The sequence below is a fragment of the Cottoperca gobio genome, chromosome 1 (genome assembly GCF_900634415.1).
Source record: "Cottoperca gobio chromosome 1, fCotGob3.1, whole genome shotgun sequence".
Lineage (NCBI taxonomy): Eukaryota > Metazoa > Chordata > Actinopteri > Perciformes > Bovichtidae > Cottoperca > Cottoperca gobio.
The window spans coordinates 8,281,678-8,302,993 of NC_041355.1; the positions used below are offsets into that span (position 1 = coordinate 8,281,678).

Genomic DNA, 21,316 nt, shown 5'->3' on the forward strand with positions numbered 1-21,316 from the left:
TATGAGCCAATTAGAAAAGATAACACTGTCACCTGTGTGTCATGGTACCTTGTGATATAAAATCTGTTTTTTCTATGGTCCAAAAAACTCACTTTATTTATTTAGCACCTTTCAAACATACATGCAGGCCAAAGTGCTTTACAAAGCTAAATTAAAACAACACAGACAAAAATAAAAACAAAAATAGACAAAGATGGACACATGGCTGTAAGTTCCACAGTTTAGGGGCATAACAAAAGGCACTCTCACAGGTACTTTAATGGGACACATCAGGAACATTTAACAGCAAAGCGAAGCTGTGGAGGACCTTAGGGATCTGGCTGGAACATAAAATGAAAGAAGATCTGGTCGTTTAAAGCTTCATGAACACATCAAGTTTCAACACCTTCATTATTCTCTAACACCTCTGAGTGTCTGTCTGACTCCTGTGGCAACTGTGGTCAGAATGAGCCACAACATGTTTTCATCACATTTTACAGCAATAATATAAATGCAAAACCGCAGCCCAGCTTGACAGCTGATTGGACGACTGAGGATTAAAAAAGTTTTTTGAGAAGTGGACCTGGACTGAAGGAGAACCACTATAATGATATAACTATAACCCATTATAATTATTTAAGTCATATAAGATTATCTTGTTGTAAAACATTTTAAATGTTAAATTAGCAGTTGAACTTGACTCCTTTTTATCTTTTGGTCAACAAACACTCTTGTCTCAGCTAAACTGCTGGTTTTGATTTTGTGCTCCACATAAATTGTGTTCCTCCATCTTTAAGTATCGCAAACCAACAATAACAGCTGTCTTTAAATCTGTCTTCGAGTTGCATATTCCTTTAATTGCTGCGGCGCTGTTGTGGTATTGCTTTCAATGCTTAATGCAGGTGATTTAAGGTCTATCGAAAGAGTTTATGATGTGGGATCGTTTGTATTTTAAGGTCTCTGAGGAGAGGAAACAAGTTAAATGTTCGATAGCAATGAGATCTGGACACATATAACAAAGTGTCAAAATGATCACATGCACTGCAGATTATATCTCTTTATGAAATCTGCTTTTCTTCTTCACTGTGTATTACAGATGAACAACAACTCCAACCATTTCCAAACCCCATTCCCGTGTCATTCCCACAGACTTTTGCTTTCCCTTTTGTTTCCCCTAAAAAGTCCCTGCAATCTTTTTTTTAATAAATCTAGTTATTATTTCATATAAAAGCCTAAAAATTAATAAATATTCATCCATTGCAATTTACTTTAAATAATCATAAGTTAGGTTAGGTGCCTCAAGGGGCGGTAACCCTCGAACACCGTGGTGGACCCCGGTGGTCAGGGAAGCCGTTCGACTGAAGTCCTTCCGGGTTATGTTATCCAGGAGGACTCTGGAAACAGTTGCAGGGTTACCGACGGACTCGAAGGGCGGCAGCCTCTGCCATGGCAGAGGCAAAGCAGCGGGTGTGGGAGAAGTTCGGAGAAGCTATGGAGAAGGACTTTCGGTCGGCACCAAGGTGCTTCTGGAAAACCGTCTGGAACCTCAGGAGGGGGAAGCGGATAACCATCCAAGCTGTGTACAGCAAGGGTGGGACCCTGCTGACTTTGACTGAGAAGGTTATCGGCCGGTGGAAGGAGCACTTTGAGGAACTCCTGAATCTGACTAACACGCCCTCTATGGTAGGCAGAGCTAGAAGCTGATGGGGACCATCGTCAATTTCCCTGTTGAAAGTCATTGAGGTAGTCAAACAACTCTAAAGTGGCAAAGCCGCAGGGGTTGATGAGATCCGTCCAGAAATGCTGAAGGCTTTGGGTGTTGAGGGGCTCTTGGTTGACACGCCTCGTCAACATTGCGTGGAAGTCTGGGACAGTGCCTAGGGGGTGGCAGACCAGGGTGGTGGTTCCCCTATTCAAAAAGGGGGACCAGAGAGTGTGTGCCAACTACAGGGGTATCACACTTCTCAGCCTCCCCGGTAAAGTCTACTCTAAGGTGCTGGAAAGGAGGGTTCGGCCGATAATCGAACCTCTGATTGAAGAGGAACAATGTGGATTCCGTCCTGGTCATGGAACAACGGACCAACTCTTCATGCAGTTTGGTGACCTGAGGATCTCATCACTGCTCTTTGCAGATGATGTGGTCCTTATGGCATCATCGGTCTGTGACCTTCAACAGTCACTGGATCGGTTCGCAGCCGAGTGTGAAGCGGTTGGGATGAGGATCAGCACCTCAATATCTGAGGCCATGGCTCTCAGCAGGAAACCGGTGGATTGCCTACTCTGGGTAGGGAATGAGCCCTTACCCCTAGTGAACGAGTTCAAGTACCTCGGGGTCTTGTTCGCGAGTGAGGGGACGATGGAGTGAGAGATTGGCCGGAGAATCGGAGCAGCGGGGGCGGTACTGAAGTCGCTTTACATTTAGCGTTGTGACGAAAAGAGAGCTGAGCCAGAAGGCAAAGCTCTCGATCTACCAGTCGAAATCGTTCCTACCCTCACCTATGGTCATGAAGGCTGGGTCATGACCGAAAGAACGAGATCGCATGTACAAACTGCCAAAATGGGTTTTCTCAGATGGGTGGCTGGCGTCTTCCTTAGAAATAGGGTGAGAAGTTCAGCCATCCGTGAGAAGGATGGCTGAAAAGAGCCAGTTGAGGTGGTTCGGGCATCTAGTAAGGATGCCACCTGGGTGCCTCCCTAGGGAGGTGTTCCAGGCACATCCAGCTGGGAGGAGACCCCGGGGAAGACCAAGGACTCGGTGGAGAGATTATATCTCCTCACTGGCGTGGGAACGCCTCGGGATCCCCCAGTCGAAGCTGGCGGATGTGGCCCGGAGCAGGGAAGTTTGGGGTTCCTTACTTGAGCTGCTGCCCCCGCGAAGCGACCCCGGATAAGAGGTAGACGATGGATGAATGGAAGTTAAAAGTAATAATAACTATATTTCGATTGAAATTTTCAGGCATGGGAGACATTATACTTGTGCTTTCAGAGATATATGTAATGGGTTACATCTTATAGGCACACACAGTATATGTAGTCCATTTCCCCCAGCACTTTACATATTGATCATATAGTCATAAGGTGAAGTTACATTTCTCCATGCATTCTTCCACATCTAAAAAGAAATTAAAAGCATAAACTCCTGTTTGGGACCTACAACACTGAGCACCTCACTTCATTCCTTGGTGCGCTCTGTGAAAGACTTGTGCAAATCCAATCTGAGGATTTGGCCTTTCACTATTCTCTCCCAGTTACAGCCCATCCCAGGACCTCATGTTTAATTCCTCAACCCAGAGGAATTTCTGAAAGTTTATAACCACCAGCCACATGATCAGATGTGACTCTTTAGTATGCAATACATGCTGGATGTCTGGACATATCAGCAGAGGATTGCAAGGGATGGATCAGGCACGCTAAAAAGATTATTTCCCAGGGTGTATTGCAAAAGAGGACTTAATAAGGTGTGATGGCCAAATGCACAGGGCACGGTTAGCCCTGTTGTGTTTTATAAATCTGTAGCTCTCCTCTACCAGTGTGTAATGTATCGTGAATATGTATAGCTTTGTATTGCATTACAGGAATTGCTTTAGTTTGTTTTTGTTGACTTGAAGTTGCTCTATGCAAAAATGGCATAAATAAAAGCATATGGAAATATGTTGTATGTTGTAGCATTTCTGGTACATTTTTGTGAGATATAATGTAAAGTCCTTTTCACCAGAAAACCCCGCCCCCCCCACAAACATCTGGCTTTTGTCTTTAGTAGGAAAGGTTACATACAGCACAGGAAACACACTCAAATATTCGCCCCTTGCTATACGCCATGAGGTAACTTATGCAACTCTTTGTCATCTCTGCCACTAATTATGTTTGTCTCTGTCCATGAAGCGTAGAACATCGTTACAATTAGTCGACACCAAGTTTTAAAGAGACAATAATAAGTAACAAATATATATTTGTCTTAGTCTTAATCTTAGTTCATGCAAAATAAATAAACCCATTTTCTGGCAAGTTTGTGGTCTTGAACGTGAAGAACACCACACCAGAAGAAAAACAGAAAGGCAAAGCCTATTCGTCTGCTGCCAATGGGAGTCTATCGCCTGTTTATAGCGAGTTTTTCTGTGTTTAAAAAACCTGCATATTCACACACATTTGAGAAGAGAAGGGTAAAAGGTAGTACAATGCAATAAAGAAGTGATCTTCTTGGAATCTTAGTTCATGCAAAATAAATAAATAAAATATTGTCTTTTACAAAGACAACAGTAATTATATAACACTGGATTTGTCCTACTTCCTGTTATTAGCATTACTTTAAGTTAGTGGTTTCTAAACTTGATCATTAGCCACACCTTGAAGTGTGGAGGATTGACTAATATTTGCTATTTCCCAACATTGCTGTCTGCTAATGAGATGACATCTGCTCCTGTAACTGTATATAAGAAAAGCTCAACATTCAGAGCAACACAAAAACCTCCTCGACTATCTGCGAGACATTCAGCTGAAGTTGTGAAAACTTGAAGGTAATTATGTTTCTGTATTTTCTGTGTGAGGTTGGAGGTGATTTTGCTGATAATTTGGAAAAGCTGCAGCTGAACAAGTCTTTATATTTTTCTATTCAACAGTTGTGATCACTGTAACCATGCTGAAGCTAGTACTTGTGCTTGGATGCCTCTTGAGCCTGGCTCTGGCTCAGCCTGTAAGTGTAACATTATCTTACTCAATATCAATACCAGTGTTCTTATGTCTTGATACTATTACTATTATTATAACAGTATAACAGGCAATATTAAACTTACAATTTCTGGATTTTTTCTGCAGAGGGACATGGAGCACAAACGACTTGCTCGGTCAGGCTCTGACTCTGACTCCGGCTCAGATTCACATGAGGTGAGTGCTTTCTCCATCCTCTACAATTTAACATTCAACACACCTGAATGTCAAATACTGTAAAATCCCTTTAGAAACTCCTTCTGCTGTATATTTGACACTAAATATTTCTGATTTTCTTGAAGAGTACCACCACTCGGGCACCCACGACGACTGTGACGACTACCCAGTCGGGGGTGACCACAACCATCAGCCCTAACCTGATGTTACAACTACTTCAACTACTGCAGCGACTTAATCAATAAGGGAACGAAACCCAGAACCAAAGCAGATTTTTGACATCAGCTCTGTTTTGTGTCAGTGTGTCATGTTTTACTGAGAACCACCAACTGTTTCTTTATTCGTCAACTGTACAGTAGATGATGCTGTCTTAATCATTCTGGATCAATTCACTTTCTTCTCTGTAGTATCTGACCAATAAACTTCATAAATTGAAAATGTGGACCAAATATTTTTTTGTTTTAGATAGATAGATAGATGGATGGATATATAGATAGATAGATATATATATATATATATATATATATATATATATATATATATATATATATATATATATATATATATATATATATATATATATATAGATAGATAGATAGATAGATAGATATATAGATAGATAGATATATAGATAGATAGATATATATATATATAGATAGATATATAGATAGATAGATAGATATATATATATATATAGATAGATAGATAGATAGATAGATAGATAGATAAATAGATAGATAGATAGATAGATAGATAGATAGATAGATAGATAGATAGAAATATGAAAAATATGAAAATGTTCAGCAAGTACTTTTTTACCGCATTGACTCCAGTCTTCTCCCGATCCCTGATAAGCCTTTGAATAAATTTCAATTTTGGAGTCACAACATATAGTAACCTATTATGTTCTCCCAACATAACTCGCTACAAGGCCATGAGTTGGTTCTCTTAGCTTTCACACACTGCATATCGTTCCAATCATCTTCAGATATCCAAGGGACGATCCCTTCTCCCACTCATGTTTGACATAGACAGTAGTGTTGTGGAAGTTTTCCTGCTTTACTCTGGAGATATGTACATAAAGTCAAATAAATGGTGATAGAGACAGAGTTGTCTTTGTGCATTTATTTGAGATCTCAAATTGGCACCAGTTCTACAGAATACAACATAGTCTGTAGGAGGGCACAGTTTGAATGAAGATACATAGACAATTTATACACTCTTGTTCCTTGACTTTTTAGTGACTGAGTCATAAACACAGCAGAGGACAGAGGACAAACTGCTGACGTCCTATAGAACAATAAAACATCAGTCAATAGGTGATTGATCAGCACATCTGTTATTCACTGTAAACAAGCAATAAACCAAAGATGATCTCTCTGTTAGATTAGTTCCTTTTGATGTTTGTAAGGTCATTCCCTCCAATCTGTTGAACTCAGTCCTGGGAAACTCAAACCTTTTAGCTTTGGGTATATATACATAGACATTTGTTTCTTGGAGCAACATAGTATCCTGACCGTCTCCTTGATAACAGTTATGTAAACACTAAAACAAATGGCACACCCAAGATTCTTTCTCAGAGAGTTAATCAGTATGTAAATCTAAAGAGAGAGCCATCTGTGTCCTGTTTTACAATGCCTCCCCCATTAAGACAAGAAAAGGCAGTTGACCCTGGCTTGCTAAGGGAATTTGTAAAGTTGTGCAAATGCATAGAAAGAGAAATAGGCAGATCATCACTTGTAACATTATTAGAACATTATTTAAACAGTAGACATTTAAATTGCTATTACAGTAGTGAAGTGTCTGTACTCAGAGAATGTGACAGGGAGGGAGTCCACGCAAGATATTTACTTTATTACATCTGTTTTCTCATTTGCCAAAACTGAAGGGTGGAGAATAAAGAGACTGAACCTACATAACAGTGGTTATATAAAATGTTTTCTGACAATTTAGATTGACATTTTATAGGTTTGAATATTTAATATTATTTCTGGTTTGATCTATTAAATACATGTTACACATCATATGTGTTATGGGTACGTCCATAGGAGACCAAGGCGCAGAACACTAGACTCTGGAAACGGATTAAGTTTAAATAGTTTATTAATGCAATACTCTCCACTGGAGAGCCTCCAGTAGGCAGGCAGGCAGGCAGGCAGGCAGGCAGGCAGGCAGGCAGGCAGGCAGGCAGGCAGGCAGGCAGTCAGTCAGGCAGAAAGGCAGAAAGGCAGGCAGACAGGCAGGCAGGAGTTGAGTTGATGAGACCGTGACAATATGGTCCCGGTGTGGTTTCCAACCTTGGTCATTACCAACACCTTGAAGTGTGGAGGATTTCCTAATAGTGGTAATTTCCCAACATTGCTGTCTGCTAATGAGATGACATCCGCTCTGCAACAGTTTCTTTCCCCAAACCGTCAGACTGTTGAACCAAAAATAACTTTTTTCTCCTAAGCAATGTGATGTGAACTCCACTCTAAGAACTTCTTAAATGTATGTATTTTATAGAGTGTATATATGTTATTTATATAAAATACATTTATATTTTAAGTACACATTTTATTTTATATTTATGCATCAGCACCACGACACTTTTAAATATTTATGACCAATTTTACAGTCACTTTTACAGTAAGCCAGGACAACGAAATTTAATTTGAATTGTACATTGATTGTTTGTAACTGTATATAAGAAAAGCTCAACATTCAGAGCAACACAAAAACCTCCTCGACTATCTGCGAGACATTCAGCTGAAGTTGTGAAAACTTGAAGGTAATTATGTCTCTGTATTTTCTGTGTGAGGTTGGAGGTGATTTTGCTGATAATTTGGAAAAGCTGCAGCTGAACAAGTCTTTATATTTTTCTATTCAACAGTTGTGATCACTGTAACCATGCTGAAGCTAGTACTTGTGCTTGGATGCCTCCTGAGCCTGGCTCTGGCTCAGCCTGTAAGTGTAACATTATCTTACTCAATATCAATACCAGTGTTCTTATGTCTTGATACTATTACTATTATTATAACAGTACAATGAGGGCCATATCAAACTGGACAGGGAGCACAAACGACTTGCTCGATCAGGCTCTGACTCTGACTCCGGCTCAGATTCAAATGAGGTGAGTGCTTTCTCCATCCTCTACAATTTAACATTCAACACACCTGAATGTCAAATACTGTAAAATCCCTTTAGAAACTCCTTCTGCTGTATATTTGACACTGAATGTTTCTGATTTTCTCGAATGGTTCCAACAACAAATGTTAAAGCCCAGTTGACTCAGTTGATTATTAACCAAATCAAACAGCTGAGTAATACTACAGCTGCTACAACTACAGCTGCTACAACTACAGCTACAAGCTGCTACAACTACAGCTACAACTGCAGCTGATGCTACAACTACAGCTGCTACTCCAACTACAGCTGATACTACAACTACAGCTGCTACAACTACAGCTGCTACTACAACTGCAGCTGATACTACAACTACAGCTGCTACAACAACTACAGCTACTACAACTACAGCTACTACAACTACAGCTACTACTATAACTGCAGCTACTACTATAACTGCAGCTGCTACTACAACTACAGCTGCTACTACAACTACAGCTACTACAACTACAGCTACTACTATAACTGCAGCTGCTACTACAACTGCAGCTGCTACTACAACTACAGCTGCTACAACTACAGCTGCTACAACTACAGCTGCTACTACAACTACAGCTGCTACAACTACAGCTGCTACTACAACTGCAGCTGCTACAACTACAGCTGCTACAACTGCAGCTGCTACAACTACAGCTGCTACAACTACAGCTGCTACTACAACTACAGCTGCTACAACTACAGCTGCTACAACAACTACAGCTGCTACAACTACAGCTGCTACAACTACTGCTGCTGCTACAACTGCAGCTGCTACAACTACAGCTGCTACAACTACAGCTGCTACAACTACTGCTGCTGCTACAACTGCAGCTGCTACAACTGTTTGTTTTTCTTCGAATACATGTGTGAGAAACATTAATGAGACTCTAGAAAGGTTTATCAATTAAAGTATTAGGTCTGTATTATATATATATATATATATATATATATATATATATATATATACTATAAATATATATATACATATATATATTTTATAGATAGATAGACTGACATAGATATCTGAGTACCGTATATCAAAATAAAGCATCGTAAATCAGAGCACTTGGAACACATCCAGTTTCAACACCTTTACTGTTTCCCAACACGCCTGAGTGTCTGTCTGTGTCTTGTGAGGACTGTTGTCAGAGTGAGTCACCACATACATGTTTCCGTCACATTGTATGTATACAGCACATTGACACTTACTCTTCATTAAACAGAACTACATCATTTGCAGGAGGCAAAGCTAACTTTTTGCAGTTATCAGTCTTTAAATAATAGAATCATTTAAATGATGTGCTTAATACAGACAGTAGTGTACGGCTTCCAGAGTTTTGTTTTTACATGCATCAAACATTGACAAAGTTAGGTCCACTTAATTTATTTTTAAAAGTAATCTCTGAGATTTCTAAGGAAATCTTTCTTTTCAAGGTAGTACAGTATGTCTTTGAAAGGTGTTTAAAGGACTCTCAAGACATTATCACTAAATATACTATATATACTATACAGTATATGACTAGAACAACTTGACACACAGTGCTGAACTGCATCTCTTAATATCCAGAGTCTCAGCCTTCACATGAACATCACCTCTACTTCACGGCTGACCTGCAATTTGACCTTTGTTGTTGACTACACTCTTGATTTTGAAGGTACATTTTAAGTCTCTGGGGACTATTCATAGTTCACAAGTGCAACTGAATATACAATTTGGTTTTCTGTTTCACCTCTAGGACCCTCTGTTTTTCAGATATGATACTGCTGGTCCTTGTTCTGTGCTTCAGATCCTTAAATTACGCCATTCCTGTAAGTGCTCCAGTCAACAGTGACACATTTGGTATAAGGCTGCATGTTTTATGGTACCTTCAATTCAGAAAAAAAGCAAATAATGTGAATTTGTTGATGACGTGACGTTCTTCATCCTCAAAGGTCTCTGAGAGCGCTCAGGGAGTTATGAGGTGCAAGAGATTTTCTTACCCTAAAATAACTATTTATTTTCGTTTTGTGTTTTCCAGATGAGCCAATATATGCTTCAGTATATTCCAGCTATCAAGCCAACCGAGCCTTGACAGCGTTGCTGCAATTTCTGATGACAAATCCTACTGCAGCTGCTGCTCCTCTTCCTCCAGCAGGAAAATGAGGCAACAAACTAGCAGACAGAGAAAAGCAGAATTCCAGATATGCTTACTATTTGTAGTTTTCTCATTTTCAGCATTTCTTTCTAACTGAAATTGAATAAACAAACATTTAAGCTTTACTTATTTAACACTTTTTTATTCTGACGGGCATGCAAGTTATTTATTATCATGTTTTCCTTGTAAGTAAGAAGGAAGTAGCTTGTAGTGTTTCTCACATGATTTAGCGCACAATAGAGGAATCAATAACAGGATAAGTGAGAAACAATATAACTGTTTACCCAACTAAGCTGTCCACCTCTCAGCTCAGACTAGTCCAGACAGGTTTAACATTTAAAAAGTATCAATGATAAAACATATTGGCACAATGTCACAACAGCTTATTTACAATATGAACATTTTCAGCATTAATATAAGTATAACGTGCAGCTAAACAATGTAATAACCTTTTTGTAACAGCATGCCACAAGTTGTATGACTCTAGTCAATATGTCACATTTCATTTGAGTGATAAATGAAAGCTATTAGCAATAACAACAGTAACCTGCTGGAGTACATCAATAACTTGGTAAACAATTACCTGATCCCTACAAACAAATATAACACAAAGTACAACAAACCTCAATTTCTTTGGATGGGACTCTGCAAGAGCTCCAGAGTGGCCCCGGCCTTTGAGGGGCCCTAAGCAGCATCTGATGTAATTAAGCTGGTAAAACAATACTTTTATTGAACAGCATGATTCATAAATATAAACTGAAATACAAACAGGAATAGAAATGACAATAGCAATAGAAGGCATGTGGTCCCTGATTTTGTTATATCCCCACCAAATCCCAAAATGTGCAAGAGTGAGCTGACGGAAATATAAACCCTTCCTTCCTACAAAGATGACTCACAGACAGAAACAAGCGCTTTAAGTATTGTAAACATTAAAGCCATAATCATCAATTACACAATAATAGTTACAGTTATTATCATCATTATTAGTATTATATGTATAATTATTATAATTATTAGTATAATGACAAACTAATAAAACAGCTATTATTATAATAATAATAATAATAATTATAATTATTATTCTTATAGTAGTGTATAATATAATAATATAATAATAATAATAATTATTATTATTATAGTAGTGTATAATATAATAATATAATATAATAATAATAATAATAATAATTATTATAGTAGTGTATAATATAACAATATAATAATATAATAATAATAATTATTATTATTATTTTTATTGAGTATTTGCTATCCCGATAATTGCCAATAAAAACAAGTCATTAATACATCTATCTATTTTAACATGTGATTGAAAATTTTAATTTCACAAATGTGCAATGTCACAGTAACGACTCAGGTTTGTGTCTGTCCGGGAAATTCTATGGAAAAACAGAAAAATGCCCAAATAATCAACAGGTTGTGTTAGATATGTTATCCTCCTGACCAGTCTGATTCTGGTTGGTTTCATGGATTACATAAGCAGCTGTTTCTGTTGCCGTAAAATGTGTACTGTGTGTATTAGTATGTGTCTTAGGTTTTCTTAACCTCGATTCCACACCGGATGAAAACACCATCATTTGAATTGTTAGGAGTTGTTTTGTGAAAGGAACACAAAGTGGCAGTTTTCCCAATAACCCAATGATCTTATCTCAAACCGGCCTGATAGGCAAAGTGAAGCTGCACATTGTCACCTGTTTGTCATGTGAGTTAAAGCAAATAATTTTATATTACTAGGAGAAAGAGTGGTTTCCTTGGAATAAATAAATAAAAACCTGGATAGTGGCACAAACAGACGTGCCCATAATATGTAAGCAGAAAAGGGAAACTTAGAGAAAGTCAAATTTTACCTACAAAAGAGAGAGAGATACATACAACATGCACATTGTTTGATTTGGAAGTCATTTCTAGAAAATACTGTACAAAAACAAGACATTAAAAAATATATTAGCTAATAAAATGCCTCTAGCACAGATTATAATCTTTTTACCCAGATTAAAAAAAATAACAGAATTAAATTTGAACACCCAGTTATTTAATCACACCAAATTGAAAATTGTAGATGTATTGTGCATAATACTTAATACACATTTCCCAGTGATCTAATACAATTCAAATATCTTTGTAACCTTTGGGGTTTCCACAATAATTTGAATTCTAGTTCAGTGTCACGGCCACGCCTCCTGTCATTCCTTGTATTTCCCTGTGTCGCCTGCTTGTTTCTCTCCCTGTGTATGTAGCAGTATATCAACCCCAGTCTTCAGCCACTCGTTGCTAGATCGTCTACTCAACTACAGTGGTAGTTTGCGTCTCTGGCTGCTTGAATTGTGGATTCAAGTACATTTGCTTGTGTGTTCTTTTCGTATTAACTCTTACTGGTTTTTGTGCTACAGGATCCCTGGCATCCTGTCCACCCGCCTGCCTGCTACCTGCTACCCACTTCACCCTCTGCCTCCACGAGCCGGATGTTCTCTGTCCTCCGTCCCCTTTCCCTGGAAACCCCTTCAATAAACATGCCACCTATTGCTCCAAGTTTGTGTCCTGCGTTTGGGTCCTTCCCTTGTTGCACATGTGACTTTCAGTTAATTTGTGCAAATCTTGTCTGTGCATAAACACTGTAAAGGCAATACACTTTGTAGATTTATCATCATATGCCAGACATCGTGTGACTCCTGCAAAACTAAACATGTAGCGTGTCACGAAACTTCACATCATAAAACTTGTTGCCAAGATGATCTTTTATGAGATGCTTGTGATCATATTTTTACCTGATTCATTTTGCATTTGTCCCCGATGGCGAACTTCTCTGTTTTATGAGTTATATTCTGAAGTCTGCGTTTTTGTTGGGCTATTCTTTTCCAAAATGAAAAGATTATTTGAATAAATTGCTATATGATGACTTCTCTTTCTTTATCCTGTACATACATTCATGCTGTGATGCCATATTTACATTATCAAGAAAAAACTGCTTTTGTACAAGGGTATGGCAAATGTTGACCTTTGACCCGAGGCTAGTGCTTGTGAATGCGATTATAGCTGAAGGACAAATTTAATTTATTTGATAGGGAAGCAATTTAACATAGTTCCAATCCAGAGCATGACACTGATGTGCTGCACAGAGAATTTATAGGTTTGTAAATGTAGTTATAATTCCTGATCATATATAGACTAAACTGACAACTGATCAGGCTTCATATTCGGCTACAAGGTGTGTTACAAAGCCCTGTTTGAGTCCTTACAACGATCTGTTAACAATGTTCAGCTTGCAGCCTGTATGTCTTTGAAAGAATGATTTTCCCTGGTGGACTAATCAGACGAGACAGAAGAGATTATGAAATGTGTGTTAATTCCTTTGCAAAAACAAAACAAAGCAAAACACAGAGCATGATGATGAAACCTGTGAAGCATGAAGTTTAAATGTCAGTGTTGGTCTTCAATCTTTTACCGATCATTGGGAAATAAAACAGTCAGCGATACAATCTCTGTACAACACTTGCAACTGGCCGTAACATTTAATGACTGCTCTAGAGGATATAAAAGAGGAGCACCATGAGTAAACAAGATGATTACAGTATTTGGAAAAGGATTGAGCAAGTATTGTTTTGCAGGTGGAAATATAGCTCTAGGCAACAGATATTACTGTTTCGCAAGTGCAGAGCGCTTCAACAACACATCAATCTCCTCTGACTTTGACAGCAGGTATTTGAAATTATATTCCAAACATAACTGTAATTTGTTAGAGCTTGTTAATATTAAATGTACTGAGAAATCAAGTGTTTTCTTATAACGAAAGGAAGTGAAGTACGTGCGTACGTGTGTGTGTGTGTGTGTGTGTGTGTGTGTGTGTGTGTGTGTGTGTGTGTGTGTGTGTGTGTGTGTGTGTGTTGTGTGTGAGTGTGAGAGAGAGATTTGCTGTACAAATTGGGCTTAGTGTGGTTAGTTCAACTCATCATGTGTCAGAAAATACTTTAAGTCTATGAGGATTATAAACAGGAAGTAGATCTTTAATGTTACAAAAACATTGTCTAGTTGGGTAATGAAACTTTGTACACGCCTATTTTTGGTTTTGTCTCCGGAGGCTTCCATGAGACCGACCACATCGGACGTGAAGTAACACACCTTTAAAGTGTGAGAGCATTGTGGACACACACCAAGGCTGTTTAAAAGCTAATGGAGTTTCCTGAACAGACCAGCTCGAAGGTAGCGAACGCAGGCTTCGTCTTTTATTCATTATTTAGCTGCTTACACTCGCTCTCTGGCTCGCAGGCAGCTCTAACTATCAAGGGATTTGAATTACAGTTTGAAGTGCAAGATGAAGTTTTTCCTTCTGATGATTTTCTCCTTGATCAATTACCATGTAGCTGTAAGTACCAAGCAATTATTCCCTTTATGATTACTGAGTCGCTGGGATTTTCAGCTAATACAGAAGCAAACCAGTATTTAACTTAATGTTTTTTGCAGAATTGTCACCATTATCACAGCAGTGATTCAGACAGTGATGAGGTAAGCTCGAATTCTCATCACTATAGCAGTGAGTCTGACAGTGATGAGGTAAGAATTCAATCTATCCTATTATTTATCAACTACTGTGAAATTATGTGAAAAAATTTCTTTCAGAGATTTCATTTCAATATTGTATTGTGTTTATTTTATCTTGCTGTAGAGTGGAAATCGTCCCTGGCCTTCCTTACCTGTTTGGCCTTTTCCTGGTCTGTGGCCACGTCCACCAGCTCCTGCCCCACCTCCACCTCCACCTCCACCTCCACCTCCACCTCCGCCTCCACCTCCACCTCCAGCACCAAAACCAAACCCAACCACAACCCCAAGTCCAACCACAACAACGGGCACGCAGCCCCCCATGACCACAGCTGTTGTAACCACCGAGAGCCCGCGAGGAGACAACGGATGAACTGCACTGATGTGAGCGCAGGAATAACTGATTGAATTACTCAGTGATTTGGAAATGTATGTTGTGTGTGTGTGTGTGTGTGTGTGTGTGTGTGTGTGTGTGTTTGCATTCTATAATTATATATATTTATATATATATATATATATATATATATATATGTATATATGTTGGTAGTAGTTTATCATGTTAAAGCCATGTGTGAACCCGATTTTATGAACTTCTCTTCTTTGTTTTTTGTCTGCAAGTTTTCACATCTCAGTATTGATTCAGCAACGTTTCCACATTCTCATGTTTTGTTTCTGTTGCCTCCTTTCATGTTTATTCCTTTTCAAATAATTTCAATCACCATCTTTCTCATGCCGAGGTCTATCAAAACCTAAAGAATGTAGCGATATTTTGTGATTTGGAACACGTAAAAGGGAGACAGGCACTTTGTCGGGGTGTAATTATGAGTTTGGTTGGAGGCTGTTCTCAGGACGGAGGTGGAGACACCTGTGGGAGGATGCTGATGACAGGCCGGTGTGATATCCACTCACATAACCATCCCTGGATCAACACAGCTTAAAAAAGGGATGAGCGTCAGCCTTTAATACCTGACTTCATCAGTGAACTCTGTCACACTGTACTTTTATCATGACTCAGCTCATTCATTGCACTGCACTGCCAACTGTTTGCTGCATTTATTCACAGACGCTTTACTGTAGTGCTGCATTAACATTCTCACAAATATACAATTCTTTCTTACTGTACAATTTAATTACATCCTTTCATGTCTTTTCATGTTTTGTGTCAAAACTGTGGGTTTGGCACAGCTACTCATTATGAATGTAATCCACATTTTTGTTTGTCAAATCCAATTTAACTTGCAAACTTTATTAAATAATGGAATCCAGCCAAACATCACGCAGGGGTTGGTGTAAGGCGATACAATACAAAATCATGCACTGAATAATAACTTTTGCACGTTTCATAATTTCTATTTTGATGGGGGTTTGAGAAATAAAATTGATTTTTTAAATCTTGATGCATTTTTATGGTGGAATTTATCTTAATCTAGTGTCTGTCTGTTTCTTTTACATTTTCCTATGATCCCAATGTAAATCATGTGTTAATATTAATCCTGTGTGCTACTACTCCATAAACAAATTACTTCTTGCATCTCTCTGTAATAAATCCTTCGTTGTTTCAGTAGGTTGTAAATCAATGAAAGGAGAATTTAGTCACATTTGTTATTTTTACAATATCAAATATGTAGCACCACTCAGTTGCTTGTTAATCTGGTGACCATATATATACTGCAACCTAGACTCATGTACAATGCAAAGTTGAAGTACTTAAACTCATTTAATCTTTTTTAAAGTAAACATAGTATTTCGTAATATATGGTTATTGTACATTCAGACTTTATTTATCCCCAGAAGTGAAATATAAATGTTACAGCAGTATATCATGTAATATAATAGCTACCTGTCCAGGGTGTCACACAGTGCATGCTGGGATGGAAACACCTGTAATTAGCTATACTGTATATATTATAAGATATCTTGGTCTGTTTTGTGTACAACACTGAAACCTCCAGCTGTTACAGTACGCACAGCTTTTCTTGGATGGGATTTAGAAAGTAGACAGTAAAAAAGCCTCCAGCTTTAGTCTGCCCCCTTGTACACTTGTGCATACTTGCAATCCCTGACTGTGTCCAGCTGAAAAGACATAAAGCAAATATTCAAACACACCACTTAGTGACAACACCAGAGCTTTGCCCAATATCCTGTGTCTGGGTTTATTAGGAGTGGTGTCTGAATCTATATATATATATATATATATATATATATATATAAATATATTCTGTATATAGACATATATATAAGTCTACACCAGTATGAGTATACATCCCATCATTTGAGTACAATTGAAAATTCTTTGATGATAATAAATCCAATCACAGTCATTAAGTTGTGTTTCATTGACTACATTGTATGATGCATTGATCTATTTGCCCTTTTCTGCAGTGTTTGTATCTTATCATCAAGGATCATGCTTAAACTGTAATATTTTCTAACTGTCTACCTTAATAAGTGATTTTTAAATTGCGAGTTGTGGCTTTAGCAGCTTTAGTAATATTTAAAACTACCAAACTAACTAACTAAAAGTTGTCTAATGCAGACACATAAAAAAAGCATGTAAAAGAACATTTTGAATTCCTGCACAATCAGCACTTTATCAGCATTAGGGAAATAGTTTCTGTCATGGCCCTTTGTCAGGCATTAAATTCCCCATAATAAACTATATCTTTATACTTCATACAGCCAATGGTTTCCTTGGGGATTGCTTGTTTCAACTGTTGGCAGGAGTGTAAACATGATATTGTGAATTTGATGCCTGACTAAGATCCATGACTGAAACGTTATATCTACTTTCTACAACTTCCTTATTCATCTTTTTTTCTCGGTTTAGTTGCGCATTACACATATTTGGTTTGACCATAATTACATCAGTGAGACAGTGACACATCAGTCGCACCCACAGGTGCTCCAAGTAACAGGAAAACCGCAAGTCCTGTTTGTTTATTCATTTCTGTAGACATTACAGCATCGTAATTGGAGTAAAACAGGCAGTTTAGGGGCATTCAATGGATTTTCTTTAGCTTCCACCTCATTGCTTTATTCACACCAGAAGATTAGGTTGAATTTGTCTGTTTTTGCTGTCATGTGATTGGTTGTTTCACTCTTTGAGCAGTGCATAAGTCATTGCCCGCTCTCATAGTGTTTCATGGAATTTACTCTACGTGCTCTTAGTGGACATTCCCTCTCAACTTTCATTGAACTTGAGGAAAACAATTTGTATTTGGAAATGATTATCTTAATTCTTTTATCATGTTTTACCAAAATGGTGCCTGCAGTACCAGTAAGTAGGCTCATTTGCTTATTTTATTATGTGAAAAGTTATTTCCTGAGTTTTGAAATTCAACTCGCATTATGTGAAATCTACTGTGACGATCGTTTTGGGATTTGTCCTTAATATTTTTAGGTCCGTTCGGATGTCCTTCCTCCCCTGTCTTCACAAGGAGCAGCCACTCAAGCTCAAAGACTCGTTGCAGCCACAAACCAGATACTTGACATTCAGACTGCCGGCCCCGCTTTCCCCTAATGTGGAGCAACCGCAGGCTGGTGTCACCCTGCAGCCGGGTCTCCAGGGTGGCCCCCAGTTCCTACTTCCAACACAACACTACACCTGGTCTCCACTAGGGGGCAGTCCAATGATCATCCCTCTGCAGCCGAGCCTCTACGGATCTCAACCTGCTAACCAGCCGACACTCCCACAACAGCCTCTGGTAGGACATAGAGAGAAAAACAATATTTTGACAACAATGTACAGCAAAGAAAACAATATGTTTAACAATAAATGTATTGTTAATAACATTAAACCCAGAAATATTCAGAGAATCAGGATGCAACACATTTTAAATTTGTATATTTTGTTCTTTTTCAGATTTTCCCTCCTTATAGATACTTCCCTCATTTCTCATCTCCCTATAGAAATCAACTGGTAAGATTATTATTACTTTCTATCTAATCTTATAGACCGATCTTTTTATGCACTGCAAAAAGTACCGCATGTACTGCTCTGTGCTGAACTCTAGACTGCAGATGCAAGAATATTTTCTGGCTTGAACGATTTCACCGGGGGGGTCTTCAACATATTTCGACAGTGCATGTTTTGTGCTGTCAACATGTACCATATGGGGAAACTGAAACTGCCATAACAGACAGTATTGTTGAAGATAGACATCTGTACTTTGCCACAATCTGTCACTTGATTTATAACTCTGTGATGGAAACTTGGATTTTGTGTTCTTTTTTGTCACACGTGATATTGTAATTGCAATACTTTATATCTAACTGTCTGATATTTGAAGTAGGAGAGGGTTAGTATTGCAGTTTTGTCTTGTCTCAGTGCAGACATTGTTGACAAAAATCTAAGTATAAATGTCATTCTTCTGTCCTCCAGTACTCCCCATATGGATTCCCGATGATTCTTGAATCACTTCTTCCACAAACTCCAGCAAATCAACCCCGGAACAGTCCGGCCTTACCCGCAGAAACACCTTCAGATGCAGCTCAACCAGTGCAGCTGCAGCTACAACAGGTGTCTCTAACTTTCTTAACTTTAGTCGGACAGCACTTCTCATATAATAAAAAAGATGACATATTGAAAGTAAAAGCTGCATTATACTCAGACTTCCTGATTTCCTTCCACAGAATCCCCAAATTGTATACATGCTCCAGCAATCCAAGGTAAATGCAAAATGCTCTCTGTAACCGTAGATATAATCACAGTCTGGTTTCATAATCCTCTTTATGATTATGTTTTATTTGACATGTTCTGTCATTGTTTTTACTAGAGCTCTACACTTGGCAGTCTGAGCTCAGAGGAACTCCAGGTAATAAAGCCAAGATGTTTATCTGTCTCTCGGCTTGTTCAAACAATCTCCTGTGAACCCACTGATCCCATTGATGATCCAATTGTTCCCCAAACGGCCTCTTACAGTATCATTCCTCTCTTCTGTGTTTCAGATGGCAACTAAAATGGGCCAGCTGGCCATGTATCTGACCACTGTGCTCACAAACCCGCCTGCTGCAGCCGTTCAGCCTGTGAGCCAGGCCGCTGGGCTCGCAAACCGAGAACAACAAGGCATCGTGCCAACTGTGGAGTCAACTGGAGTCCCACAGACCCTGGAACCAGCCAGCTCTGGACCTCAGCCCAACACTAACGTGCTCCCTGTAGGTTTGGAGAGACCAGCGCAGGAAGCCACCACTGTCCAAACATCCATTCAAGCCAAACTCCAACCCACTCAGGGATGCCTTGCCTGAGACTGCAGCCACCATAGTTATAATAAAAAAAGATTAAACCTGAATTGTATCCAACTTTGTGTCCTTTGCTTGTTTTCATATGATTTTAGTTTTAATACATCATCATCTTAAACCCGATTAACTGTTTAACAAGCTGTGAACACAACATTGACATATTATCACTTTTTAAGTTGGTATGGTAAATGTGTTACACATCCAGACACAGAGTAACAATAACATTCATTTGGTGTTAGGTTTGTGCCATGATTAAATCTCACATTCACTCTATTTTTAGCTTTTTTTGGTCTCCTTCAACTCTTTAGCTGCTAAATGGTTCACTGTGTTCGTCAGCTAGTTGCTAACTTTGCCCGTCTGCTGTGCACGTGGTGGGTTTTTAATGTTTTTAAGCTAAAAACAGCTGTCTGCCAAAAACAGTGTTGATGACAGTGGTGAGACTGAACCAGAACAGAATTAGTAGTAGAGCTGAGAGGAACTGCTGAGTTAAGAGATGATTCTCTGTGGTTTCATTACTCATAGCGACACATTAAAATATAAATTATAGCAGCTGTTATATATTCAGTTTCATGCACATGCCTTTAAATTGGCACTGTAACTTTCATTGTTGCACCTGATTTTCTCAGCAACACTGCGATCATGTTCGTACAGTGTCACACATTCAAAACCTCCAGCAAGGAGCAAGTCAAGAAAACACTGTTTTTATTTCTTTTTGGTCTTAACGATTTTTGTGTTTCATACAGTTGTTCTCACACATGCTGTATTTGTGAACCTGTAGTAACCTCTCCTATTTAAGTATACGGTGCTGAGTGTTTTGTGATGTAAGGTTGTCTAATGTGACAGCTTTTCCTCAAAGTTCAGCACTTAAGCGTCCCCACAGGCTCTCATACAGACTGTTTGAGCAGTTAACTGAACAGGATTAGTCTATGTTTAACAAAAGTTGAGCGACTTTGAGTCAAAAATGAGGAAGTCTTAAATAGGCCTTAAACATCATAGAGGAATTAAAAGAATGTACATCTGTGATATAATCATAATATTCATCATCATATTCAGCTATGTCACAGTATACTATCTATTATACTACTATTATAGATATTATGTATTTGATAAGATGTGTTATAGAAATAGAGCATGTAGGCTGATTACAGCTACAGTATAATGTTAGTTTTAAAAGCTTCACTTTACAACCTCTTGGTATATTTGACTCATATTCACATAAAGACTGATGCCCTTTGGGATGTGTTGAAGATGTTGGAAGGGTTCACCTGATAAGATCAGTCAGAGATCAAATGTGATTAATGTGCGTTTCAAGACAGAAATGTATTACGAGATTTCTCACATAGATATAGCTGCCAATTTTGTCAGCGTAAAAATGAAAATCCTTGGCT

At 38.5% G+C, this 21,316-nt stretch overlaps 1 protein-coding gene and 1 long non-coding RNA gene across 2 annotated transcripts; both read left to right on the top strand.

Annotated features, from left to right (window-relative positions):
* The first annotated feature begins 18,100 nt into the window (after window positions 1-18,100).
* Window positions 18,101-19,934, top strand: LOC115007303 (uncharacterized). Its single transcript, XM_029430114.1, has 4 exons — window positions 18,101-18,394; window positions 18,553-18,609; window positions 19,466-19,504; window positions 19,659-19,934. The coding sequence occupies exons 1-4, from the start codon at window positions 18,101-18,103 to the stop codon at window positions 19,932-19,934; spliced, it is 666 nt and encodes a 221-aa protein (XP_029285974.1).
* Window positions 18,372-19,180, top strand: LOC115015030 (uncharacterized). Its single transcript, XR_003832968.1, has 3 exons — window positions 18,372-18,394; window positions 18,553-18,609; window positions 19,072-19,180. It is a non-coding gene; the product is annotated as an uncharacterized LOC115015030 (long non-coding RNA).
* Window positions 19,935-21,316: the final 1,382 nt, after the last annotated feature.

What these genes read in the sequence shown, in the direction of transcription:
- LOC115007303 (XM_029430114.1), top strand. Translation starts at nt 18,101, where the DNA reads ATGTCCTTCCTCCCCTGTCTTCACAAGGAGCAGCCACTCAAGCTCAAA. An exon ending in CACTCCCACAACAGCCTCTG is followed by an intron (nt 18,395 to 18,552) that starts GTAGGACATAGA and finishes GTTCTTTTTCAG; the next exon opens with ATTTTCCCTCCTTATAGATA. An exon ending in CTCCCTATAGAAATCAACTG is followed by an intron (nt 18,610 to 19,465) that starts GTAAGATTATTA and finishes TGTTTTTACTAG; the next exon opens with AGCTCTACACTTGGCAGTCT.